General features: G+C 43.0%; 4 protein-coding genes and 1 long non-coding RNA gene across 7 annotated transcripts; 3 read left to right on the forward strand and 2 right to left on the reverse strand.

Annotated features, from left to right (window-relative positions):
* Window positions 1–987: 987 nt before the first annotated feature.
* fsd1 (fibronectin type III and SPRY domain containing 1) lies at window positions 988–6,737 on the reverse strand. Its single transcript, XM_061298196.1, has 13 exons — window positions 6,557–6,737; window positions 5,696–5,791; window positions 5,497–5,628; window positions 5,308–5,409; window positions 5,132–5,154; window positions 4,677–4,798; window positions 4,373–4,582; window positions 4,186–4,284; window positions 3,962–4,109; window positions 3,515–3,597; window positions 3,204–3,455; window positions 2,490–2,578; window positions 988–2,430 (listed from the first exon to the last, which is right to left on the reverse strand). The coding sequence occupies exons 1-13, from the start codon at window positions 6,569–6,571 to the stop codon at window positions 2,320–2,322; spliced, it is 1,482 nt and encodes a 493-aa protein (XP_061154180.1). The 5' UTR covers window positions 6,572–6,737; the 3' UTR covers window positions 988–2,319.
* A 422-nt stretch (window positions 6,738–7,159) lies between these two features.
* scamp4 (secretory carrier membrane protein 4) lies at window positions 7,160–26,876 on the reverse strand. Of its 3 annotated transcripts, XM_061297375.1 has the most exons (10): window positions 26,504–26,876; window positions 26,303–26,326; window positions 19,373–19,489; window positions 17,722–17,807; window positions 8,272–8,382; window positions 8,117–8,201; window positions 7,773–7,942; window positions 7,576–7,692; window positions 7,400–7,480; window positions 7,160–7,314 (listed from the first exon to the last, which is right to left on the reverse strand). In XM_061297375.1, exons 2-10 carry the CDS (start codon window positions 26,307–26,309, stop codon window positions 7,171–7,173), a joined length of 918 nt encoding a protein of 305 aa, XP_061153359.1. In that variant the 5' UTR covers window positions 26,310–26,326; window positions 26,504–26,876; the 3' UTR covers window positions 7,160–7,170. The 3 variants fall into 3 exon arrangements, with proteins under 3 accessions (XP_061153359.1, XP_061153361.1, XP_061153360.1); XM_061297377.1 differs by lacking the exons at window positions 8,117–8,201; window positions 8,272–8,382; window positions 26,303–26,326; window positions 26,504–26,876 and adding an exon at window positions 19,700–19,721; XM_061297376.1 differs by lacking the exons at window positions 7,160–7,314; window positions 7,400–7,480; window positions 7,576–7,692; ... (3 more) ...; window positions 17,722–17,807; window positions 19,373–19,489 and adding exons at window positions 20,482–21,215; window positions 21,344–21,461; window positions 21,538–21,639; window positions 25,659–25,815; window positions 25,891–26,019 and having other exon boundaries at window positions 26,504–26,643.
* Window positions 9,021–10,393, forward strand: LOC133166958 (alpha-2-HS-glycoprotein-like). Its single transcript, XM_061297379.1, has 7 exons — window positions 9,021–9,241; window positions 9,357–9,467; window positions 9,544–9,628; window positions 9,688–9,857; window positions 9,927–10,040; window positions 10,105–10,185; window positions 10,253–10,393. Exons 1-7 carry the CDS (start codon window positions 9,044–9,046, stop codon window positions 10,391–10,393), a joined length of 900 nt encoding a protein of 299 aa, XP_061153363.1. The 5' UTR covers window positions 9,021–9,043.
* On the forward strand, window positions 13,779–15,166 carry LOC133166957 (alpha-2-HS-glycoprotein-like). Its single transcript, XM_061297378.1, has 7 exons — window positions 13,779–13,976; window positions 14,093–14,203; window positions 14,290–14,374; window positions 14,450–14,619; window positions 14,692–14,805; window positions 14,875–14,955; window positions 15,026–15,166. Exons 1-7 carry the CDS (start codon window positions 13,779–13,781, stop codon window positions 15,164–15,166), a joined length of 900 nt encoding a protein of 299 aa, XP_061153362.1.
* On the forward strand, window positions 17,731–20,871 carry LOC133166959 (uncharacterized). The gene is made up of 3 exons (XR_009717882.1): window positions 17,731–17,872; window positions 18,321–19,452; window positions 20,130–20,871. It is a non-coding gene; the product is annotated as an uncharacterized LOC133166959 (long non-coding RNA).
* Window positions 26,877–27,035: the final 159 nt, after the last annotated feature.

Below are 27,035 nucleotides of genomic sequence, written 5' to 3' on the forward strand. Positions count from 1 at the left end.
ATAGAGTCTTTTGTAGGGGAGGTTACTAAATAAAAAATAGAGGAGCTCATTAAAGGGTAATTAGGTTATCTCTGCCAAAGTGAATTTGCACAACATTCAACATATGTTTTACTTTTTCTTTAATCTTTATGCTTCTTTATTATCTGATAGACAATACAGGGTGAATTCTTTTTGTTTTTTGGTGTAATGTGTATTTCCATATCTTCTTTTATATTTCTACCGATAAGCTAACATAAAAACACATATTGGCGTAATATTTTCCTAGCATGTGCCCTTTGAGCTTTGATTCTTAGCATTTCCTATTTTTATGGCTCCTCTCATCGTTTTCCTCATAGTCAGATTGATGAAAGCAAACAGCAAAGCGTGATGTTTGGTGATATCGTTTTAATATTCTTCCTTCATCCCTTTTTCCAGAGGCGAGACTAAAGGTGCTCTCACTCTACCTTACAGAATGGTGACAGTTTAATATGAAAAAAGAAAAACTATATACAGATTCTGGTGTGCCATTTGGTTAGCGTGTCAACAAAACAAAAAGATTCCCAACAGGGTGTTTTCTTTTTTTAAACATCTACACACACTTTTATTCCAAGCCCTATCATTAAGGGGCAGCAATGAGGAAGCAGAGGTCCCCATTCACACGAACTAATCCCAGCATTGTATTCAGTACTTGCCAATCCAGTCAAGTTGTTCACCTAACAGAGCCTGACATACGCACACAGAAAGAACCTTGGCTTGATAAGTGACCCAGAAAAATGTGTTTACTGAATGCAGGAATGAGGCTTGGTGAGGTTACTGGCATATTTGCGCATCCCTTCTTGGCAAGACATCCAATGTCTAATTCCTCGTATTAAACCTGAATCTGAAAGAAAACAAAGGTAAGCATGGCAAGAAATGAGGCTGAACGTTATTATTTAAAGCCTTTTTTACACTGCCTGTACAAGCTGGCATTTTTCCACCTTTTGTCCATATTGTTGTTATAAAAAAAAAAACAGTATGTACATGGAATCGGGTGATGATTTCACTTTTTCACTTTAAGTACTGTGACGCCTTGAGATACAAACGACTCGATCTGCGACTCCGCCAGTTGAGGTTTTCCGTCAAACCAAACATAAAACATGAAGAATTGCACTTTGTGTATTTAAAACAACTACCCAGTGTAACTTTTCAGTCTGCTAGCTAAATGCTAACACTAAAAAAAAAAAAAAAGCAAACGTGATATGGTGACATAACCCCTTTAGCGATGGACCGGACATTAACAATGTAGACAGACAATATATCAATACAGAGTCATATATTCTTTATCCTTCACGTAGAATGGCTAATATTAGTGCAGTACTGACGAGCTGAGAGACACCTCAATGAACAGTATAAGTATCTATTTGTCTTAGATTGCTCCAAAATGGATTAATGACATTGACTGTTTTTGATGACAGATGTCAAAGGTCAAAGGTGGATAAATGCCAAGTTTTCAGCTATAGCTTCACCGTGGTCATTTTTTAGGGCCTCAGTGTGAAAGGTTTCTGTGTGGACACTACAGCGGAAAAACAAATAAGAAGCAGGGAGTGTTGTTGACAACATTTGAGATATCGCTGGGTGTTATGCTTTGACCCGTTTAGCAGGCTCTGCGAGGAACTACCGAGAAGTACTGAGTGACTTTGTTGTTCCGGTGATCAAGTCTTGCAGCAGTGGATCCTGATACTAATATTTAAAAAAAAATTAATGAGAACAGTGACTTGCGTTTTTCAGAGTTGGGTTTCATGCAAAAGGATGAAGAACCGGGAAGACATTTTGCAGGATCTCGATGTAAAAGGGGCTTTATACTCAACATTAAAGAATGTTTGAATAGGCTACCCGAGCTAAGATTGTTTCTCGGATAAAAATGCGCCAAGCTGCAAAAAGAGCCTAAGTAGTACAAGTCAAAAGGAGTTATGTAAAGAGGAAGATATCAGCGTTAGGTTCTATTCGCTAGCAACGAGCGGGTTTTAATTTGGATTAAATAGGCTTGCGCACAAGTAACACTAAGCTAGATGTTAACACAGGAGACAGTGACAATGTGAAATGGGAAGGACGTCTCTCTCGCAGTGGTGATGTGGAAATGAGAAGAAAGGCACAGGGAGAGAGCAACATAGGGCTTCAAGAAGAGCAGCGGCCAGCGCTAAGTCATGGGACGGAGTTGGGCCGGCGAGAAGAGCCAAGAAAGCGCCCGTGCGGCATGCTTTTCGGCCGTGACGGGCCAAGGGATGGCCGAATAACACCGCCAGCGACTGAAGGGAAGCGAAAGGGGGGTTTGATGGGGGGCTGGGCCAATGAGGAGGGCGTCTAGGTGAGGCTGGCGTTGGAGCTGCTGGTGCCACTGTTCTTCCTCTGACCGCTCTGCACCGCGCTAGGGACCTGAAGGCCCGTCACCACTGAGAAGCTTCCGTTCCACACCTGCCGAGCAGAGACCCGGTTAGCCCCGCAGAGAGAAATGTCTTGCGCAACGTTCTCACCATGAACGCCGGGATGAGCGGCTGCTGGAACTTGGTGCGGAAGGTGTGTATCAGCTGCTTGGTTTTGGCGTTGAAGAAGGACAGCACACCTGGCGGCCGTGACAACAAAACAAAAACATTTAAAACAATATCGACTCAAGAGTTTGTGCTGTTCACTCGAGAGAGCTTAAGATGATCGCTACTTGTGTTAGCTTCGCCTTCATTATTGATTCGTCTTACAACTTTCACAATAACTCCACCATGTATCCAAACAATACGCATTATTTTACTCCAATGCCTTCCTCTAACCATTATTGCAAATGACATGTGAACAAATTGTTTGCTGACATAACACCTGAACAGCGGGGCACAAACAGGAATAGAATAAAAATTCATAGAATTTTAGATATGAACACCCACTGCCGATTCCGCTTCTCGCAGAGACGTCTGCGGCAGCAGGAGACGGCCAAAATGACAAGTGGTTATTAAGCCTGAGGTGATGAGATGACACATGACGCTGCTGGGCGTATCCAGGGAACGGTAAAGTGCCTTCCAAAAGTGACAGCTATATTACCATTCAAAACTTCCCTGCCTTACCTGTCGTAGCACATGATGTAACAATTACGGTAATCTTATCAGAAATTAAAGAACATTGAGTGAATCATGATTTTGGCAGTTGTCAAAAGAAACATTCCTCTCTATATGTCTGGCTGGGGAAGTTCCACGTAAAATCACCTTCGTCGTAGTTACAGTAGACTCCTATACTGCTCGGGATGGGGCAATCCAGCGTCCGGGCCTTGTTGTTGTGCTTGGCGGTGAGACTCTGCTGGAGCCAGTTGTTCAGATGAATGCACCAGGAAGCGCTGCTCTTCCCCAGCTGGTCGAAGCGACCCAGGCTGCGCAGGGCCACGCCCACGGCAAAGGCCTTACTCTCCTTGTCGAAGCGGACCTCCCAGTACTGCTGGCCAGCATCGATGGCTGTGTCGGCTAGAATGATCCCGATGTCAGCGTTAATCATCTGTTTGACTTTTTTTTGGTGTGCTTACCCAGCACTGTGTAGGACTCTGCCGTGAAGCGGTCTCTGCTGGGTCGGGATGTCGGGGCTCTTTTTGGCGACATCAGCGACGACCTGAGGACACGGGAGACCAAATTGGGTCAAAAGCTCTTGTGGTGGTCAATTCCTGATCTACAGGACCAATTCTACACATTCAAGGCAGTTCCATTTTGCTGCTCCCTTTTCCAACTCTGGCCAATTTGCTGTAGTAGCAATGTGTTACTCGAGAGCTCCCTCTAGTGTTTAGGAAGTGGAACTTAATTTTCAAACACTACACGCAAATGTTTAACAGCAGGAAATAAGATACATCAAAATAAATTGGAATATGGTAAATATGGCAAATTTGGCATTTTAAGTCATTATCATGTACTACTAATTGGCAATACATGATTGGAAAATCCTAACGACGGTCGAACATTTCCCGTTGGCGAAGACACACCTGGCTGGAGACTGCATGGGCGAGTTTGTTCGTGTCTTCTCTTTGCGAATGTCCTGGATCTTTCCAGCGCTGCCATCCCACTCCACATTAAGGTCCTCAATCTTCAGGTTCTGGTGCGCCGAGGCCGAGTCCAGTTTGAAAGTGAACGCTGGGGGGGGAAACAAAAGGGGAGCTAGTTCGATCGTCAGAGGGTGTGGTTTTTCAGGAGCCCCTCGCGTACTCACCGTGGGTTTCCAGTGTAACGGGCTCGGAGAAATCTCCCGCCACGGCTTTGTTACACGCCCTCACCCTGAACGTCATGAAACGGGTGTCAAAGCGCAGACCTGACAACGGCAACACAGCCAAAGTTGAATTTTCTTTGTGTCATCCAGAACAGTTTCTCATTAACAATTTGTGAGCTCATCAGCCGACCTGTGAGTGTGTGTTCCATCTCCCGTATGCCCTCCACAACCATCCAGGGATAGTCCTCTCTGATGCGTGGCAGACCCTCATGGTTGGTACGCCGATGCTCCAGGATGTAGTGGTCTATTTTGCTGTCGGGCTCGGCTAAAGTCCACACGACGGTCACTGTGTTGTCGCACACCTGGCACTCCGACAGCTGGATCTCTGGCGTGGCCGGAACTGCGACAACAAGAGAAAACGCCGGCTGGGCTCAGTCACTGTCCTAGCAGGCCTAGTCAGAGTTCGGAATCTACAAAAACATGACACTGCAGACCTGGAAGAAATTTGAGGCCTTGCAGCAGGGCTTTCTCCTGGCTGAAGTCCACCATCAAGTGGCTCATGTTGTCGCTAGCCTTGGCCTTCAGGGAGAGGCGGAAGGCCGGAGCCATGGTCACGCTGCCGACAAGAGAGGAGAGTCACAAAACACAGGACGACGCATGGATGCTAGCCAGGACTACCACTGAACGCATCCCCTTGACGGACGCTGGGAGGCGGAGCTAGAAGTGGGAGCATTCATCCAGAGAGGAGGAGGAGGAGGGGGTGGGGTACGAGTTGACACGAGGTGGTACAACACCACAACAAAAAATGAATGGAAAGTTACCAAAGTGCTTATTGTCTACGAAAATGGTGACTACACGTTGGAACGCATGCACGCTATCAAACCAAATGGCTGGTTACATAAAAACTAAAAGAACAAAATTGGAAGCAATGGATGGCTGAGTACAATACCTATCCTTAATGTCTTTGGCCGCCTGGTGGGGAAGAGGAGGAGAGAGGGAATACGAAGCGAAGAGACAACTGAGTTTGGTGCATATGATTGTTGAGTGTCACATTTAATACAGAGAGGACAGTTTTTTATTTTATTTGATGTCAATTCACTGCCGGCTAACTGCTGCACAACTCACCTGCGTGAAACCGTCCGTTCTGGACGAGCAAAGCGTTTGATTGGCCAGCTCCAGTAGCTCCTCTGAACTCTCCAGCGCTTTGGAGCAGGCGCTTAGCTGATTCTTCGTGACAACACAAGGACAAGGATAAAGTTATATCGGGTATTTATGGTGTTCACAAAGTTATGTCTGATGAGTGTCCAGACTTACCTGCAGCTCGTACGTACGGCTGGCTCGTTCCTGTTTAATCCGCGTCAACATGTTCTCCTTCATCTCATCCAGAACCGAGTGGAGGGAGTTGAACTCGGACTCCAGATCCTCCTGCACTCGGTGGGAATTGGCCTGGGGCAGGAAGAGAAATGAATGGTTGACTTTGGTGGTCAGTCATCCACCACTCATGTGTCCTTACCTCCAAGTTGTCCAGGCTCTGTTTGAGAGTGCAGGCGAAATTTGAGATCTCATCATTCTTGGTGGCCAGCGTGTGGGTGATTTTCCGCAGAGACTCCTGCAGGAAAAAAAAAAAAAGCACATCAGTTTTGCTTTCAATACATTTATTATTAGTCATTGAATGTTAAAACATGAATGCAATGTAAAACCTTAAATTAAAACATATACGTCCGTAATGTTTGCACACCACTGCCACAGAAAAAATGTAAATAAATAGGCAGCATTTGATTTATTCTTATTAATGTTTGCATTAAAATAAAATAAAAGAGAGTATTTCCCATGTTTAAGGGACTATACCTAGGACTAAAATAAACGTCTTTAAGGTATTCGTGTGCCCGACTGATGCGTTTAGGTGAGTCACGTTGCCTTGGAGGCTCCTTCGGCCACGTGATGGATTATCTTTGTCTTGATTGGCCGACGCCACCTGACCTGAGCGCCGATGAGGCCACTTCACGGCCGGAAGGATGCGCATTCATAATTTAATTACGCTGAACAGCCATTGAAGTGGAGCGATCGCATTCAACGACACACCGAAGAATAAAACAAAACAATAACCATGAAGTGCCCCTTTCAATCTCGCATCTGAAAAGCGGGAAGATGAGCACTGTTAAAGATTGCGTCCATGTTGGGAGGGGCCATCCGTTCGTGATCGACAAAATCATAATCATATAACACACCAATGGAAAAAACTGTTTTAAGCAGAATGATTGTCATTCGTTTAAGGTTGTGGCAAACAAGAAAGTCCGACTTCTCGCCCTCTTTGCTTTCCTACGCCCTCAAACGTCCTCCCCAGTCGAAAACACCTGTTCGGGCTCGGGCTCACCTTTTGGTCTCCCATCTCGGCGTCCCGGGACAACAGCCCTCGTCAAGCCGCAAATGAGCTTCGCCGGTTTCTTCTCTGGTCCGGCTCGCTTTCCGGAAATTAGCACGGCGGTGGTGGTACTGATGCTGCCGGGGTGCGACGCATCTTTCAGACCGACACCGAGCGAGTAGCAACGCCTTTAGGGCCGCGGAGCGTAATGCGCATGCGTCAGGGGTGGATTGTGGGTAGTCGCTTTCTGCGGCAAGGGTGATGCTACCTTCAGGGACCTTGCGGAGAAACAAAAACCTACCGGTAGGTGGGTAGGGTATTTAAATAGTGCACTAAAGTTCTGTTTAGAATTTAAAACTGCCTCTACCGGACTACTTAATTACGTACAACTTGCTCAAGTATTTAGTTAATTACCAATCATAGCATGTGAATGTAAATACTAAAGAATGAAAATTACAGCTTAAGGCTGTATTAAATGTCATCAGAACTGTGAATCGTAATGTTAACTTTTAATGCACATTCCAGAGCCACTTTACATTACAGAAACATAATGGAATAAAAAAAAAAAATTGCATCACAGGCAATTATCATTTAAATTATTTATTTTTCATACAAGCAAGTTGTCATTATTTCAGTGGGAAGGGACAAATATAGTGAATGGTCGATTCGGTTTCGCCTAGCCGGTTCTTGCAAACACAAGCTTCTGGACTTTGGTGGAACAAGGGCTTGCACATAAACTGTGAGAGACCAGTTGGGTGGGGCGCTGGATTCTGAGAAGGGGGGATAAAAAATTAATTGCATCACATGCAAATACTGAACAAGTCTTATATACTGTAGTTTAAAAGGTAGACTTACTTTTGGTGGATATAATTCACACTCAAGTTCTCCCAGTTGACTGTACAAGGTGTAATAAGATATTTGGCAAAAGGCATGTTGCTTTTAGGGAGAGAGAAAAAAAAAAAAAAAAAAAAAAAAGGTCATGTCAATAAATCAACCACTTATACTACCCATTAGCATGAAGGCTAACTCACAGCTATGTCTGCACAGCGAGGTGTGCAGGCAACAAATGTATTTCTGGCCCCTCTAGGACATGTGGTCTCCACCAGGGCAAACTTCAGCGAAATGATCGGTCCGATTGTTGCAGTGGTCTGCGACAGGAAGGACCAGGTGGAATTGAAAAGGAAATTCAGCATGCTACGCAACAAGCAGGAATGAAAACAGTCATCACCTCAATCGTGACATGGTCCACTTCCATCAGGGTGAAGTAATTTGTGCGTTTCTGCTCTCGGTTGAACTTGACCACAGCATCCTTTACCGCCTGAACGGCGGTCGGATCATCAAGCGGCAACGACTTGGGGCACTCAGGACAAATGGTCACGATTTCCTCGTTGGTAAGCTCTGTGCAAAAATCAGCACGTGGTTAATTAATCAGAAAAAAACTGGGGGCAGTAGTTCAAACTCTTGTTTCATTTCACAAACTGAGTTTCAGAACAGATCAAGATAGTGGAGAGATTCTGGATTTGGTTTCAGATGCAGGGTTAGAGAAATAGCATGAGACTTTTATATTGTGACCTGGTCTGGTAGTACATTCGTGGCTGATGACTTTGGCCACACCCCTCATGACCCAAAATTCAATGCTGCAGGTGGCCACAGCACCCTAAACACAAGATTATTATTTAATAAACATAAATGGCTTTAAAAAAATTCCAGACCAAAAAAGGTTCTACCCGTTCTTCCCGTCTCCAAATCTCACACTGGTCTTCAGGTTTGGGGTTGGTGAAGTGACATTTGGTCTGCACCAGCTTCACATTGACATCGATGTGACAACCTCCTGAAATCTGAATGGAGAGAAGCAAGTTAGATTTCCTAAACTTTGACCCAACGACAGGAACATGTCCACCACCCTCACCAAGCTTGGTAGCTACAATTAGCTATTCTAATGTGGTGTACTAACCTGCTGATAGTCGCTGCTCGTGACTTCCTGCAACCTGAACCTAAACCCATGATTTTGCTTTCTATTGATGTGTTGAACACCACGCCTTGCTGCCTCCATCACAGTATCATTGCCACAGGTGATCCCCGGCAAAGATGGCACTGCTGCAAGGAGACCAGGAAGACCTCCAGCGCACCATAGCAGAACCACAAGTAGGTGAGCCCCCATGAAGATGCCGTAAGAGTAGATCGTTGCAGTTCACCAGAGATGATGACTGATATCGATCATGCACACAGACTTTAAATAGGCTGAGGAGCCCAGGCGACCAATCACAGCGGAGGACGAAAGCTTGACACCTGGGTCTGATGAGTGGTCAATCAATCACATGGTTTTGCCTCAATCACGTAAGCACGCCCACCGTTGATCTGATTCAGGTGTTAGGCCTTTTGTGATTGGTTGTCGGAGCTCCTCAGCATGGTTAAAGGCTGTGCAGGTAGATGCCAGACTGTCATTCACCCTTCTCTACTCACCTGACAGGTTCTTGGCTCAAGTCTTTCAGCGACAACATGGTGCTACACTTATTTGTACTTTTACTATGCTGTGCTGGAGTCTTTCATGGGTTCCTCGCAGCAGCAACCTCAGTCAGCTGCGGCAATGAGAGTTTGACGGCGGCAGCGGCTCTCGGTGTTCAACATATCAATTTGAGGCAAATGCATGGCTTCAAGTTCAGGCTTCAGGAGATCCAGTACAGTGAATATCAAGAGGTAAGATTAGTTGATTGGATTCTTGGAATACATTTTTTGCAGAGGGTGTTTAATGGAAAAGTGACTATCATATTATGCTTTTTCATGAAGTTTTGTGTGGGGTTTCTCTATCCAGGTTTCAGGAGGTTGCTACATTGATGTGAATGTAACGCTGGTCCAGACCAAATGTCACTTCACTAACCCCAAACCTGCTGAGAAGTGTGATCTTTGGGAAAAGGACGAACGGGTAAATATTCCTTTTTGTTGGAAAAGACAATAGCTGCTGATGTAGCTAATTTTTTGTTCCCCCCCCCCCCTCCCAGGGAGCAGTGGCCAATTGTTGCATCGAAATTCAGGTCATGTGGAGTGTGGCTGAAGTCATCAAATACGAATGCACCACCAGACCAGGTGACAAATAAACTTCAGAGTTTGAAAATGTATTTTCCTCATACTGTAAATATTTACAGAGTTTACCAATGAAGAGTTGGTGGAAACTTGCCCCGACTGTCCTGGATTGCTAACTCTCGATCACCCAACTGCTCGAAAGGCCGTTAATGATGCGGTGCTCAAGTTCAACAAAGAGAACAAATATCAGAATGACTTCATGCTGATGGAAGTGGATCATGTCACATCAGTGGTGAGAAGTAGTTTTTAGAAATTTACTTTCCACCTACTGGATGTCCTTCATCCCATTTTGTCTCTGCAGGATTTCCAAATATTTGGCACAATTACCTTGGTCCAGTTTGCGCTGGTTGAGACCAATTGTCCTAAGGGGGCCCAGACATTTGCTCCCTGCACGCCTCGCTGTCCTGATGTAGCGGTGAGTTGCTTTTCATGCTAATTGCTGTTAAAGATTAAATGTGATTTGTCTCCCTCATCTGCAGACTCATGCCTTTTGCAAAGCGGAGTATCTAGACCTCCAACAACTACTGGATAAACTTGAGTGTGAAATGTATCACCCAAAAGTAAGATCACAACCAAAGCACTACATCAACTTGTACACGCAGAGCACCTCATTGTTCTTCTCCACAGAATCCCACGCCCCACCCAACTGGTATGCCAGAACCTGTGTGCAAGCTGTTCCACAATACTCCAGAGGCTTTGATTTGCAAGGACCGCCTGACGAATCCTGACCCGTCCACCCACTACATTTGTCCCTTCCCGCTAGAGTAACTTGTGTAATAAAAAATACCTAACCTTGATCTGAATTTTTGTCTAATTTGGCTTTCCGTGACAGTGGTGTAAATTAATTGTGTTTAGTGATTGAATCTGTTCAATAATTTGGGGCTGTAATATCAATAATTCCTTAATGAAATGGTATTAAGGTCAGGTTGCCACCTGGGTGTGACTATTCCTTTTAAATTTTTGACAATCAAATTGACCTTGAGCAATGGTGCCCTTTGCCCATGAAGGTGCCTTCGATTTACAAAAAAAATAAACAGTACCGTATTTTCTGCACTATAGGGTGCAACTTGATTGAATTTATTTTGGAATTGTTTTCATATATATAGGCAAAGTCGAGCTATAATGTTAAATCACTGCAATTTATGTAAAGTGTAGAGACCTGAAAATAATTATACGGGTTCCTTTGCCCATAATTTCTCGGTTCACTGCCATGAAGCATTTGAGCATTAAACAGCACATTAAGATTTGGCACATATATGTTTGGAATGAATTTGAATAACCAGACCATCTTACGGGAACCATATTTCATGTTTTATATCTATCGTGATATGTTGACTCGTAACTTCGTCCTTGTGCAGATGCTAATGTATTTGTGGCAACAACTGGTATTCCAGCCAAAAGTCACTTTTCTTTGATTGGCTAAGCCCAAAAGCCCCACTCTGATGATTGGTTGTTGAGTCAACACCTCTGGGATCACTGCCCGCTGGCTCCACCTTTTTCACAAATGACCTCAGTGGTTTTCAATTCGTAACTTGTAAGTGGAAAGTTTTGCGTATTTGCAAAAACGTTTTGTGTATTTGCGAAAAAAGTTTGTGTACTTGCAAAAAAGTTTTGTGTACTTGTAATTTTGATTTGTAGTTATGTTGGAAATAAAAAAGTTTTTACAATTACACAAAACTTTTTTGCTGTGAACGAGCCACAACCACATGACCGCTTGTAAGCACGCCCACCATAAATTAAATTCAGGTGTCAGGCCTTTTGTGATTGGACGTTGGAGCTCCTCAGCCTGGTTAAAGTCTGTGCAGGTCAGACCCAGATTGTCATTCACCCTTCTCTATTGGCCCGACAGGTTCCTGGCTCAAGTCTTTCATCGATTTGATATCATGGTGCTGCACTTATTTGTACTTTTGCTATGGTGTGCTGGAGCCTTTCATGGGTTCCTCGCAGCGGCAACCTCAGTCACCTGCGGTAAGGAGAGCGTGGCGGCGGCCGCGGCTCTCGGTGTCCAACAAATCAGTTTGATGCAAAAGCATGGCTTTAAGTTCAGGCTTAGGGAGATCCAGGGCAGCAACTATCAACAGGTAAGACTAGTTGATTGGATTCTTAGAATTAACTTTTTGCAGTGGGTGTTTAATGGAAAAGAGTGACTATCATATACTGCTTTTTCATTAATTCTTCTGTGGATTTTCTCTATCAGGTTTCAGGAGGTTGCCATATTGATGTGAATGTGACCCTGGTGCAGACCAAATGTCACTTCACCAACCCCAAACCTGCTGAGAAATGCGGGCTTTGGGCAAAGAGGGAAATGGTAAATATTCCTTTTTGTTGGAAAAGATGATAGCTGACTTACTAAATGTGATTGTGTTTTTTTTTTTTTTTTTCTTTTTAAAGGGAGCAGTGGCCACCTGCAGCATTAAATTCTGGGTCCTAATGAGTGTGGCCAGAGTCATTAAATACGAATGCTCTACCAGACGAGGTGACAACTAAACTTGCATAATTTGTCCAGAGTTTGGGAACTGTTACATGTTTCACATATTGTCAACATTTACAGAGCTTACCAAGTGGCAGTGTCCCCACTGTCCTGCATTGCTGCCTCTCGATCACCCAACTGCTCTAAAGGCCGTTAATGTTGCTGTGCTGAAGTTCAACCAAGAGAACAAATACCAGAATGACTTCATGCTGATGGAAGTGGATCATGTCATATCAGTGGTGAGAAGTAGTTTTTCAAAATTGACTTTCTGCATGCTGGCTGTCCTTCATGCCATTTTGTCTTTGTTGCAGTATTACCCGGGAGTTTTCAGCAGAACCGTGGTCCAGTTTGCACTGGTTGAAACCAATTGTCCTAGGGGGGCCCAGACATTTGCTCCCTGCACGCCTCGTTGTCCTGATGTGGCTGTGAGTTGCTATTCATGCTAATTAGTGTTTTAAAAAAGCAAAGATATGTGACTTGTGCCTCTCACTTGCAGACTCATGCCTTTTGCAAAACCACCTATGACAACCGCAAACAAACACTGGAAGAACTTGAGTGTGATGTGTATCCACCCAAAGTAAGCTCACAACCAAAGCGCTACATCAACTTGTACAAGCAGAGCGCCTCAATGTTCTTTTCCACAGAATCCTACTGAACACCTGACTGACATGCCAGAGCCTGAGTGCAAGCTGTTCCACCATAGTCCAGAGGCTTGGATTTGCAAGGACCGGCTGAAGAATCCTAACCCGTCCATCCACCACATCTGTCCCTTCCCGCTAGCGCTTGAGTAACTTGTGCAATAAAGAGAAGCAAATGACCTTGTGTTCTGAATTTGAGTCATAGCTATCATGATTGTTTTTTGAAATTGCATTTAGGTAGGTCTGACAATTCTCAAATTTTGAGTATCAAATTGAACACAGTTCATAAGGAATGGTGTCCTTAGCACATTTAACTCATAAAAATGACAATGCAGTTAAATTAATGGGCCTTTAATTTGGCTGACATGTGGGGCGGTATTGACGTAAAGAATTATGTGGAATAAGCCAGTAATCGAAGAAGCTTAGTGGGGTGTTTACTTTGCTTCTACCTTCTCTGCCCTTGGCTGGGTTTGATTTGGATGTTACACTTGGTGTGATCATCTAATGTGGTTTTAGAGTATAATATATTGGAAATCTTTAAGATTTCCTTGACAACATAAACATTTCCTACATTCACAAAACAGTAATTTGCAAATGCTGGATAAACTTAAACATAAACAGCAGCTAAGGAAGTTGCAACCTCCAGAAATCTAAGAATTTGGTTCCAACTCAGCCAAAACGCCAAAACAATTTAATAGACTTGTGGCTAATCATTTCTTGACTAAATATCCATTATCCAGATGTTTTAAAGAATGGAATTAAATTCACTTGCAAAAAAGTTTTTGGGGACTTGTAATTTTGTTTTAAATTTTAAAAAATCCAGAGACTTTTACAAGTACACAAAACTTTTGTTTGTGAATGACCCACAACCACATGACCGTTTGTAAGCACGCCCACCATTGATCTGATTCAGGTGTCAGGCCTTTTTGGATTGGTCGTCGGGGCTCCTCAGCCTGGTTAAAGGCTGTGCAGGTCAAGGCTAAGTTGTCATTTGCCTTTCTCTACTGACCTGACAGGTTCCTGGCTCAAATCTTTTGTCGACATCATGGTGCTGCACTTATTTGTACTTTTGCTATGGTGTGCTGGAGCTTTTCATGGATTCCTTGCTGCGGGAACCTCAGTCACCTGTGGCAAGGAAAATGTTGCAGCGGTAGCTAATCTTGGCGTTGGATACATCAACTGGAGGCAAAAGCATGGCTTTAAGTTCAGGCTTGAGGAGATCCAGGGCAGCAAATATCAAAAGGTAAGACTAGTTGATTGGATTCTTGGAATTCTTTTTTTGCCGAGGGTGTTTAATGGAAAAGAGTGACTGTCATATACTGCTTTTTCATTCAATTTTGTGTGGATTTTCTCTATCAGGTTTCAGGAGGTTGCCATATTGATGTCAATGTGAAGCTGGTGCAGACCACATGTCACTTCACCAACCCCAAACCTGCTGAGCAATGCGGGCTTTGGGAAAAGTGGGATATGGTAAACATCATTTTGTTGGAAAAGATGATAGCCGACTTACTAAATGTGATTGTGTGTTTTTTTTTCTTTTTTTTTTTCTTTTAAAGGGCGCAGTGGCCACCTGCAGCATTAAATTTTGGGTCCTATGGAGTGTGGCCAGAGTCATTAAATACGAATGCACCACCAGACAAGGTGACAACTAAACTTGCATAATTTGTCCAGAGTTTGGGAACTGTTACATGTTTCACAGACTGTCAATGTCTACAGAGCTGACCAATGAAGAGTTGGTGAGAACCTGTCCCGACTGCGCTGGGTTGCGCCCTCTGGATGACCCAACTGCTCTACACGCAGTTAGTGAAGCTGTGCTCAAATTCAACCGAGAGAACCGATACCAGAATAACTTCATCTTGATGGAAGTGGATCATGTCCAATCAGTGGTGAGAAGTAGTTTTTCAAAATTGACTTTCTTCATGCTGGCTGTCCTTCATGCCATTTTGTCTCTGTTGCAGTATTACCCGCGAGCTTTCAGCAGAACCTTGGTCCAGTTTGCACTGGTGGAAACCAATTGTCCTAGAGGGGCCCAGACTTTTGCTCCCTGCATGCCTCGTTGTCCTGATGTGGCTGTGAGTTGCTATTCATGCTAATTGCTGTTCAATTTAAGGATAAATGTGCTTTTTCCCCCTTACCTGCAGACTCATGCCTTTTGCAAAACCACCTATGACAACCGCAAACAAAAACTGGAAGAACTTGAGTGTGATGTGTATCCACCCAAAGTAAGCTCACAACCAAAGCGCTACATCAACTTGTACAAGCAGAGCACCTCATTGTTGTTCTCCACCATAGAATCCTACTCGCCACCCGACTGACATGCCGGAGCCTGAGTGCAAGCTGTTCCACAAGACACCAGAGGCTTTGATTTGCAAGGACCGGCTGAAGAATCCTAACCCGTCCATCCACCACATTTGTCCCTTCCCGCTAGAGTAACTTGTGTAATAAAAAATACCTAACCTTGATTGCCTGTGTTCTGAATTCTGTCATTAAGCTTGTCCTCCTTGACCATATGCTAACTCAATTGTCTTAGTGACTGTTCATTTTGGTGGCATAAGCTCAATTTATTGAATTTGAAACTGAATTTAGGTAGGTTTGACTTTTCATAAATTTAGACTATCAAGTTTTTAAGGAAGTGTCCTTGGCACATTTTACCCATGAAAAGCACCCTTCTATGACTTTTTAAATTTTGTTGTACATGTGACAATGACAAAGCTCTATTCTATCCAGTAAAATGTCAATGTAGATAAACAACTGGCCTTTCATTTGTTTTGACATCATTTACTTATGTGGAATAAAAGAAAGTAATCAGTCTAAGACTTGGTGTGATCATGTAATGTGGTTTTAGATGACTAGAGTACACTGGAAGTCTTGCACTAAAATTTCTTAAACTTTACTTAATGTATTCTTCATTCTCAAAACTCCTTTACAAACACTGAATGAACTCCACTCTAATTTGGTTGCAACTTAGCCAAAATGTCCCTGAACACAATTTAATAGATTTGTGGCTTAAGAATTCTTGGCACTACAACTAACCTAAACAATATGAATTATCCAAATGTTTTCAAGAATGGAATTAAATCCACTTGCAAAAATATATCTTTGTAGTTGTAATTTTGATTTATTGGGTTTAAATAAAAAAATTCGGAGGCTTTTTTTTTTTTACAAGTACACAAAATTGCTATGAACGAGCCACAACCACATGACCGCTTGTAAGCACGCCCATCATTAATCAGATTCAGGTGTCAGGCCTTTTTGGATTGGTCGTCGGGGCTCCTCAGCCTGGTTAAAGGCTGTGCAGGTCAAGGCCGAAGTGTCACTTGCCCTTCTCTACCGACCTGACAGGTTCCTGGCTCAAGTCTTTTGTCGACATCATGGTGCTGCACTTATTTGTACTTTTGCTATGGTGTGCTGGAGCCTTTCATGGATTCCTTGCTGCGGCAACCTCAGTCACCTGCAGTAAGGAAAATGTTTCAGCGGTAGCGAATTTCGGTGTTCAATACATCAACTGGAGGCAAAAGCATGGCTTTAAGTTCAGGCTTCAGGAGATCCAGGGCAGCAACTATCAACAGGTAAGACTAGTTGATTGCAATCTTGGAATTTATTTTTTGCAGTGGGTGTTTTAATAGAAAAAGTCTGACTATCATAGTGCTTTTGCATTAATTTTTCGGGGGATATTCCTCTATCCAGATTTCAGGAGGTTGCCACATTGATGTGAATGTGAAGCTGGTGCAGACCAAATGTCACTTCACCAACCCCAAACCTGCTGAGAAGTGTGAGATTTGGGAAAAGGCTGAACGGGTAAATATCCATTTTGTTGGTAAAGACAGTCGCTGCTGATCTAGCTGACTTAAGTTTTATTTTTTATTATTAAAGGGAGCAGTGGCCACTTGCAGCATTGAATTTTGGGTCATGTGGCATGTGGCCAAAGTCATCAAATACGACTGCACCACCAGACCAGGTAACAAATAAACTTGTTTTCTTCAGAGTTAAAAAAAAAAAATAATAATAATCTCATGCTGTCAACATTTATAGACCCTACCAATGAGGAGTTGGCAACAATTTGTCCCGATTGCCCTCAATTGCTTCCTCTGGATGACCCAACTGCTCTACAGGCAGTTAATGACGCTGTGCTCAAATTCAACCGAGAGAACAAATACCAGAATCACTTCACGCTGATGGAAGTGGCTCATGTCACATCAGGGGTGAGAAGTGGTTTTAAAAAATGTGCTTCCTGCGTTGCATGCCTGGATGTTCTTCATGCTACTTTGTCCCTGTTGCAGTATGTCTACAGAATTGGCACCATTACCCAGGTCCAGTTTGTTCTGGTTGAGACCATGTGTCCGAGGGGGGCCCAGACATTTGCTACCTGCACGCCTCGCTGTCCTGCTTTAGCTGTGAGTTGCTACTCATGCTAATTGCTGTTAAAGATCAAATATGTGATTTTTGTCTCCCTCATCTGCAGACTCATGCCTTTTGCAAAACCACCTATTACAACCGCCAACAACAACTGGGAGAACTTGAGTGTGAAGTGTATCGACCAAAAGTAAGCTCACGACACCAACTTGTACAAGCAGAGCGCCTCATTGTTTCTCTCCACAGAATCCCACTCCCCACCCGACTGGTGTGCCAGAGCCTGTGTGCAGGCCGTTGTTCCACCATAGTCCAGAGGCTTGGATTTGCAAGGACCGGCTGAAGAATCCTGACCTGTCCATCCACCACATTTGTCCCTTTCCTGCTTGGCGTGCAATAAAAAGAACCTAATGTCTGTAATTGAGCTTTTCTTGTTTAGTTACTGAAACTTAAATAATTTTGGGGACATAATCTCAATGATTTCTAACTAAAATGGCAGCTTGGGTTGCAAGATGTCACATACTGTTTATGCCTTATGCTAATTAGCAATGTAAAATTAAATTTAGAATGGTTAAGTCAAATTCACACATGCGTGACAGACCATGTTTAAAACGTGTATGCTTACATCCGTGACTCACCGCTGCAACCTTGAAGTCTGACACTGGTGGTGGGGAACTGCACACCCACTCCACACTTGTGCATAGCTCTTTAAGGGAGTTTGTACCTGCAGACAGGATGAGAAGAAAATGAAAATGTCACTGAAGCCACCAGCATTGGTGCTACTCACTGGTAAGTAAAAACAGCCAAGCTTAACAGTTAATAAAAAGAAAAAATGGTGATAGATTTGTGGTTAGCACATCTGCCACATAGCTCTGAGGTTAAAAGTTCTTTTTTCGTGTTACTCTTATCGGCATGCTCTTTCTGTAAATATCTCCTGGTTTTGACAAACTTGTGTTTGTTCAGAAAAATCACATTTCATATTTAATAGCTTTTATATTGTCAACACAGGAACTGTACTTGTCTTACCTTAACTATGCAATTTTAAACTATTACCCTAATTTAGAATAAAATTAAAATAAACTTCTCTAAAAAGTAATAAAACTAGCTGAATTTGAAGTAAAGCAAAATAAAATACTGTGGAAAAATAAAAAGACTACAAAAAAATATATCAGTGTTGAAATTGTTAAAAACATTCTGCAAAATGGAACTCAATCTTTTTTGTTTTTCTTTAATGCAGTTTGCGTTGCAGCAGCGGCCAAATGTTCGGCCCTTTTAAACGAAACCCAAGCAAGAGTGGACATTCCCGTTGGTTCTTCCCTGACTTTGTGCTACCGACTAAGGAGCCAGACACCAGGAAGATTCCGGATTTGCTGGCATTTTAATCAATCTGGGTCTTCGTTGGACCACTCTAAAGAACTCCATTGCTCCAATTTAAACAGAAGTGGAAACAAAGACATGGCGCTCAGCTATACTTTATCCAACATCAATGAGCGGCACAGTGGATGGTATTTTTGCCGCATCCACGTGGATATTCCAAATTTGACGACTATGAACAGTAGTGGGACGCAAGTGTATGTTCGTAAGTATTTCCCGCTTCTTTCGTTTGTCTATGTATGGAAGAGCATTCGGCCCAGTGAAGGAAAAAAAAATGGGGGTGACAGGATTCAGATATTTTTTCTCAGAATTTTCACTTTAAAGTGAGAAGTCTGAGAATAAAGCCAGAATTCTAACTTTAAAGTGGGAATTCCCACTATCTGACTTTAAAGTCAGAATTCTGACTTTAAAGTCAGAATTCCCACTTTAAAGTCAGAATTCTGAGAATAAAGTCAGAATTCCCAATTTAAAGTCAGAATTCTGAGAATAAAGTCAGAATTCTCACTTTAAAGTCACTAAGTCATTGACTTTAAAGTGAGAATTCTGAGAATAAAATCAGAATTTTCACTTTAAAGTCACTAAGTCACTGACTTTAAAGTGAGAATTCTGACTTTATTCTCAGAATTCTCACTTTAAAGTAAATTCTGAGAAAAAAAGTCAGTATCCTGTCACCTACGACCCCATTTTTTTTTTCTTCACTGCCCCTAATCCTTTTACTTATCTATGTACACTGGATTTTCTCAACTTTTTGTTGAGCCACGTATTTGCCATGAGAAAAATCTCACGTCGAAACAAATTGATCATGCATTAATGTGAGCACAAAGTATTTCAGAAGAGTGATGTATTTCTTGCAGAGGGTATTTCTGTGCCTCCCACAGATGTTTCCCTGCTGAATAAATGGTGGTTGTGGATTACCGTTGGAATACTCTGCCTCATCATCGTGGCCCTGATGATTCTCTGTGTGCACCAAATCCGACGACGTCAACGACGTAAAGGTAACCTCATCATTTCGAGTGCCATGTCCTTTGGAGCCTTTAAAATTAAATAAATGTCTTGTAAATTTGTCAATGTAAATAAAAAACAGCCAAGCCTACAAAATGGTTCAAGTAGTTATAACTAAGTAACTTCTCGGATAGAAGGAGCGACGCGACGCCATTTTGGCTATACCCTAAATATCAGAAAAACGGAAATAGTAAAAAGCACTTCGAAATTTGTACTTGGGGAAATATTCTCTGACTTAACTCTTTAGGTTCTTCTATAGTAGCTTCTCCTAAAACTTGACAAAACACAAACTGAGTGAGCTTGTGGCAGTTGTGGTTGAACAGTATAGACCTAAATGTACGTCGGACACAAGAAGAGCGGCAAGTTCTCTCCCGTGTGACCTCGATAGCTCATGTGAGAACTTTGAGAAGGGGACCACACGAGGTGTTTGTTTCCTTTCCACAACATACTGCGGCAACCACACGCTGTTCTTCTAAGACACAAATGTCAGTAGAAACAGTTCTGAGGATGAAGTTCAGATCTACAGAACAATAAAAAAAAAAACTCTTTGTTAAAGGAAACAGACTTTCGGTAAACTCAACCAAGATGGCTTTTTTTTTTTTCTTCTGTCTTGAACACATTGAAGCCACTGGTGAACTCATGACTAGTTTTGTCTTTCATATTTATTTAGAAGCACATGCAGTTTACGTGAACACACATCACTCCACACGACCTCCTGCTCTCGGGGACCAGCTTAGGGTGGCCCCCAGCAGCCAGATGGCTCGGACCCCAAGTCCTGCCAGGGACAAGGACCGCAGCAGAAAACAGAGGCCCAAATAGAGCCCACAAACACCATGTTTCTTTCCAATGTTATTTATACTCAATACAAAGTTGTGATTCCAATTTGATAATGTATTTTTATTCTTAGTTGCGCCCCCCCCTCCAATTTCCATGTCCTTTGTTGTGAATATAGCTAGCTAGCAAGTTGTATAGCTTTAAAGCCATATGAAATACTTGTTCAGTCGTGATCCACCATGTGAGCATTTCCATTCAATGTAGCAATGTTTATTTGATTTCCATGTTGTTTAAAGTTTTTTTTTTTCGGCAAACATGCATCATCTTGAAATGCATGCACATTGAATATAATGCTCGTGTAACACACGTAGTACATATAAAAAAATATATTGTACTGAAAAATAAAGCTCAAATGACACTTTGTGTAATAAAAGTCTGCAGGAGTTGGACAAAAAAAATTTGTAAAGCACGTTTGGAATTAGCAGACAAGTTAAAAGTCAATGCATAGACGGCAAAACAAGTTAAATGGCAGCCGAGGTGTCATGCAGCATTGTTCGCTGAATTAGTACAGCGAGTCCAAGTGACAATCCGTCACATGCATGGCTTATTTTCAGAAAGAAAATCTCAGTATCAGTCGATGAGGCACAAAAGTTACAACAAAATAGATGTTCTTTTTTTTCATAGGGGTTCACAGTAGATTATTACAAAAATACAAAGAAAATACTGTCCTTCATCTAAAATTCATGAGGTGGATTTGAAATACAAAGTTTTGGCTCAGAGGTGTGTTGCCGGGCTATTACCAGCCGCGGTTGTCCACATAACTGGGCACTGATGCGGGGTACTCGGGCAAGCTGGGACCTTGAGCATTCTGGTCGACAGTGTTGAAACCGCCTCTCGCCGCCGCGTTCTTCCAAGTGCCATCACCCCATTCTTCTCGAGCGCGCGTCACGCTGCCCCCGCTGCCACGATACAGTCTGTGCACCTATCCAAGAAGAAGGGTGAAAGGTCGTTTTGTGTTTGCATGTGCTAGAGTTGGTTCGTAAATGTTGATTTTGAAAAAAGTTCCAAGTAAATGAAGTATCGACACTTTAGATTTGTGTGACCTCTCACCTTGATGAGCACCAGGGCCATTAAGACGGTCACCAATGTGAAGAGAAGCGTGGTGAGAAGCATCACTGAGCCCGCGGCTATGTTGTAGTGGAAAACTGTGATCGTGATAAACCATCCACTATGTTGTGTCAGGCGATGAGAAGGATTAGTGTCGTTAGTGCATCAAACTAGAGCCCGAGCTCGTTCCAACTCACCAAACACCCCAGTTAAGAAGGCCCAAACATTGAATGATAGCTATCACCAGCTGAAGGAAGAAGATGAAGAAGAAGGCCATGAAGTTGAAGGAGCTATCCGCTCTGTTGTCATAATTAAAGAGACGGAAAGCAAACATCAGATGCTTTCGATTTTTTTTTTTTTTTCCAGAAACAATGAAGTCTTCTGCTGCTGTAATTTCCCAGGATGGCTGGGTTCTGTAAGAAGCAGGGACTGTATTTCATAGATAACTGGCCTTCCTTCTGGGGCCGCCCCGACCTGCTGAGGAAGGACGGCCTTCACCCTAACCGTGAAGGCGCCTTCACTCTTTCTAGGAATATAGATTACTGTTTGAGCCACACATGACAGGTCACTTTAGAGCAGGCCGGGTCACAGGTGATTAGACCACCTGTCAGGATGGGTTTGGAGTCTGTTAAGATAAAGTTAACTAGCGCTAGGCTAGACTCCCAGCATGCACATAGCTCCTTGTGTAGACTAGAGCGTGATAGTTTGAATAGTGCGACAGTACACATAAACGCACTTTCTACTGGGGTAGTAGACAAATCCAATCATTCCACCCCGACCGGTTTTGCTGAGGAAACGGTGCCGGTTTCAGATAATTCTACACGTGTAACAAATATTTACTATCAGATTCCCACGGTCGTATCAGCCCACCGCGCTAACAAACATTTGAGAGGTGATGTCAGGCTTAGAGAACACAATCTTACTCGCATTTCGTATAAATATCCTTCGATAAATACGCACCCGGATCGACCAATTACACTTAAACTTGGTTTTATGAATATTAGATCGCTTCATACGAAAGCCATTCTCGTTAATGATCTCATCACAGAACATAATCTAAACGCTTTTGGTCTCTGCGAGACCTGGTTAAAACCTAATGAACTGATGCCGCTTAATGAGGCCTCGCCTCCAAATTTTGTGAGCTCGCATGTGGCGCGTCCTCGAAAAAAGGGTGGGGGTGTCGCCCTCATCTCGAATTCCGAGCTTAGTTTTAGGCCTCGTTCGATCAACGTATTTAAAACATTTGAGGTTCTCATTGTCCGATCCACCGCTTTACCGTCATTTTATCTTGTTGTTATTTACCGTCCACCCGGGGCTTACTCTGGCTTCCTGGATGAATTTTCAGAATTTGTGGCTGATCTCGTAACCAATGCGGATAATATAATTATCATGGGCGATTTCAACATCCACATGAATTTACCGTCAGAGCCACTTACTTCGGCGTTTCAGACTTTAACTGATACCTTTGGTTTTACGCAAGCTGTACAGGCAGCAACGCATAAGAATGGAAATACCATAGATCTGGTATTATCCCGAGGACTTGCAACCTCAAATATAGCAGTACTGCCATACACTACTGTTTTGTCTGATCATTACTTAATAAAGTTTGAAATTATAGTTCCTTGTCAAAGACAAGAGAGCAATCAGCATTATAGGAGCCGTCATTTCAACTCTATGACTGCAACTGCGCTATCTGAAATACTGTCGCCGGCAACCACTAATTTTCTCACATACGCCGACTCTATTGATAATCTTACGAATGAATTCAATGCGACATTGTTAAATGCCATTGACTCTGTGGCGCCGTTACGTCTGAAAACTCGCCGTAGAGTGCCTACTCCATGGTTCACAGATGAAACGCGTACGCTTAAGCAATTATGTAGAAAGCATGAGCGCAGATGGCGTCTAACCAAACTTGAGGTTTTCCATCAGGCATGGCAGGATAGCCTCCTGAAATATAAAGATGCGCTTATCTTAGCAAAAACTCGATATTTTTCGCAAGTTATTAATCTCAATAAAAACAATCCGAAACACCTATTTGATACAGTGGCAAAGCTGACTCTGCGCCAGCCGACCTCCGATAGTTCCTTCCACTCAGCTGACGAGTTCATGAAATTTTTTGCTCAAAAGATTGAATCCATTAGGGATGAGATCAAGAATAGCATTCCAATCGCTCGGTCGAGCACGCCGTTTACCAACGCTGATGATCATGCAACAACCCTCTCAACTTTTAAAAGCGTGTCTCTTGAAAGGCTTACACAAATTGTTAGTGCGGCTAAACAAACAACATGTTTACTCGACCCTCTTCCAGCCAAACTACTTAAAGAATTATTTCAAATTTTAGGACCGTCCGTCTTAAATATAATCAATCTGTCTGTCTCCTCTGGGATAGTGCCAACAGCCTTTAAAACCGCTATCATTAAACCGTTACTTAAGCGACCAAATCTTGACCCGGACTGTCTCAGTAATTATAGGCCAGTTTCAAACCTCCCATTCATAGCAAAACTTCTTGAAAAAGTAGTAGCGCAGCAGCTTATTGATTACATGGTCGCCAATAATCGATACGACACTTTTCAGTCTGGTTTTAGAGCTAATCATTCCACTGAGACAGCACTTGCGAAAGTGACTAATGATCTCCTCGTAGCTATGGATTCAAACATTTCGTCTGTACTGTTACTACTCGATCTTAGTGCTGCCTTCGACACTGTAGACTTCGATATTTTATTAGGGCGTCTTAAAAGTTGTGTTGGTATTTCAGGGTCAGCACTAGGCTGGTTCCATTCCTATCTATCAAACAGGACGCACCGAGTGGTCCATGGCAATGCGTCCTCGGAGCTCTATAATGTTACATGTGGTGTCCCACAGGGATCGGTTCTCGGACCAATTCTTTTTAATATTTATATGATTCCGCTTGGGGACATAATACGTAAATATAATATTAGTTTTCAATGCTATGCGGATGACACCCAATTATATATGCCGTTATCGATGACAGATCCGCGGGATTGTTGTAATCTTGAGAAGTGCCTTGCGGAGATCAAGCAATGGATGTCTCTCAACTTCCTTCGTCTTAACCCAGATAAAACTGAGATGTTGATAATTGGTCCAGCTCGTTATCAACACTTATTCAAGGAAACCGCTATAACTATAGATAACCGTACTATCACTCAAAGCGATACTGTAACTAATCTCGGGGTAATATTTGACCAAACTCTCTCCTTTCAAAAGCACATTAAGAATATAACCAGAATTGCGTTTTTTCACCTTCGTAATATTGCAAAGATTCGTCCGATCCTTTCGACCGGTGATGCGGAAACTATTATACATGCGTTCGTCACGTCGCGCCTGGACTACTGTAATGTACTATTTTCGGGTCTTCCTAAGTCCCGCATCAAAAGTCTACAGTTAGTACAAAATGCCGCTGCAAGGCTGCTCTCTCGGACAAGAAAATTTGATCACATTACCCCAATACTAGCCAACTTACATTGGCTTCCGGTCCATTTAAGATGTGACTTCAAGGTTCTTCTATTAACCTATAAATCGCTGCATGGCTTAGCGCCTTCATATCTCGTCGACCTAGTTGTTCCTTATGTTCCGTCTCGTAACCTTCGTTCGCAAAACGCTACCCTTTTAGCGACACCGAGGGCTAAGAAAATGTCTGCAGGCTCTAGAGCATTTTCTATTCGGGCTCCAGAGCTTTGGAATGCCCTACCAATGGATATTAGGACTGCTACCTCAGTAGAAACATTTAAGACACGTTTAAAGACACATTTCTATGACATGGCCTTTAACTAACCTGTAGTGGCCGATTCGGCTGGAGTTTGTTTTCTCTCCCTCTCCACCCCCTCCCTCCCCCCTCCCCGGCCGGGGAGGTGGTTAGGTGGTACCCATGCTGACAGCGGCTATCTGGATTCTCGTGGCCAATTCAGGATAGGGGAACTGCAGCTCAACCTCCTCGAAGAGCACTGCCAGGACAATTGAGGGCTCCTTTCGGCAGCCCTCTGCTGTGACATGGACATCCACTTTTTATTTAATTGATTTTCATGTTGTATCATTTGTGCCCTCTCTGCATCCATTTCAACCTGGTGATCCTGAAAGGGGGATCCTTCCATCTGTGGTCCCTTCTCAAGGTTTCTCATTTTCCCCCTGCTAGGGGTTTTTAAGTTTTTCCTTGCCCTTTTGGGAGCTTAAGATCAGGGGATGCTTTGAGAATAATTGTCAATTTCTGTCTATGTGAAGCCCTTTGAGACTGCTTGTGATTTAGGGCTATACAAATAAACTTGACTTGACTTGACTTGTCTAAAAGATGATAACAGACCTTAAAGCTTTATAGATGGGTCTGAACCAGCAAGCATAACTGCCAGGACTGAAGAGGATGAGCCAGAGCAGCGCCAGGCCAAAGTTAGTCCCGGAACCCCCCACAGCCCACAAGGCGATGCATCCGATCAGATTCAAGCACAGCGTCACGGAATAAACTGCAGCAGATGACAGCATTTGATTTAATCGAGAACAGGAAGTAGAAGTTCATGAACTATGACAACGCTACTCACTCATCCAAAGTATGAAGATTCGGCGTACGAGCTGCTGATGTTGGGCGGGAATTTCCTCCGAGATATTTTGATAAAAACATGGTTTTACTTTTAGGAATTTCGGCAGGGGAGGAAAGTTGTTTGCTTGTTCTGCAAGAGAAAGCAAAGCTTTTTTAATGCCTATATTGCATATTTACTGTAATGAATATATGCTAGTCAGAAGCTGATCCCTTTTCCAGAAGTATGTTATGTGCAGGGATCATACTCATCCTATCATATTAAATAATTGCCTCTGATTCAATCACCATTTTAATGGCTTGTTTTGGAAGCACTTGGGCAATCTTACATAAGCCACATCAAGTCACTCAGAGGGACAGATTTGTTTGACATTTTGTCTCATAGATACTGACAAAAAGGATTTGAAGTGACAAACCTGGCATGTTCTCCAAACGTGCACCTAAAAAGAGAAAATAATCAGGAGGTAACGTTCATGTAATCATTATTCAGATGACAGGCTTAAAACTTTGACCTGGGGAAAAGCAGTCTGCATATGTTGTTTAGATATCAAAATGTCGAGTGTGCATAAATGATTCAGAAAATGCTTTATCATGAACGTTTGCAGGAGAGCCTTTACCTTCTCACGTCGACGCCTGTGGGGTAATCGGAATCGCATATGGGGGATCCGCGACCTGCCCATTAAAAATCACGACTGCGGCTGCGCGACAGAGACGCATTTGTAGTTCGGAATCAATCAAATTCAATGTGCTAAACGGCTAAAAAAGAAAAAGCAAACGACAGTTCCCACAGTGCATGTATGGCTGGAAAACGGGAAGCGCATGACTCACAACTCCGATGCCGCCCACATTTTAAACGGCTAAAAAAGCAAAAGCGAACGACAGTTCCCATAGTGCACGTATTGCTGGGAAACGGGAAGCGCATGACTCAACTCCGATGCCGCCCACAATTGTAAAAAACAAAAGCACTTTTGTTTTAATAGCGTCTTCCAAACAGTAAAAAATGTCCTTTCCCTTGCTTATCTCCCGATTTTATAATTGAGAAATAATTTACATTGTAAGCGATGTGCTCGCGGCAATACGCTTTCTTCTTTCAGTTTTGTCCCGTTTCAGTTTTCTCTCAGCTTTTTCATAAATGTATCACCACAAAGA

Source organism: Syngnathus typhle, linkage group LG14 (assembly GCF_033458585.1).
Source record: "Syngnathus typhle isolate RoL2023-S1 ecotype Sweden linkage group LG14, RoL_Styp_1.0, whole genome shotgun sequence".
NCBI lineage: Eukaryota > Metazoa > Chordata > Actinopteri > Syngnathiformes > Syngnathidae > Syngnathus > Syngnathus typhle.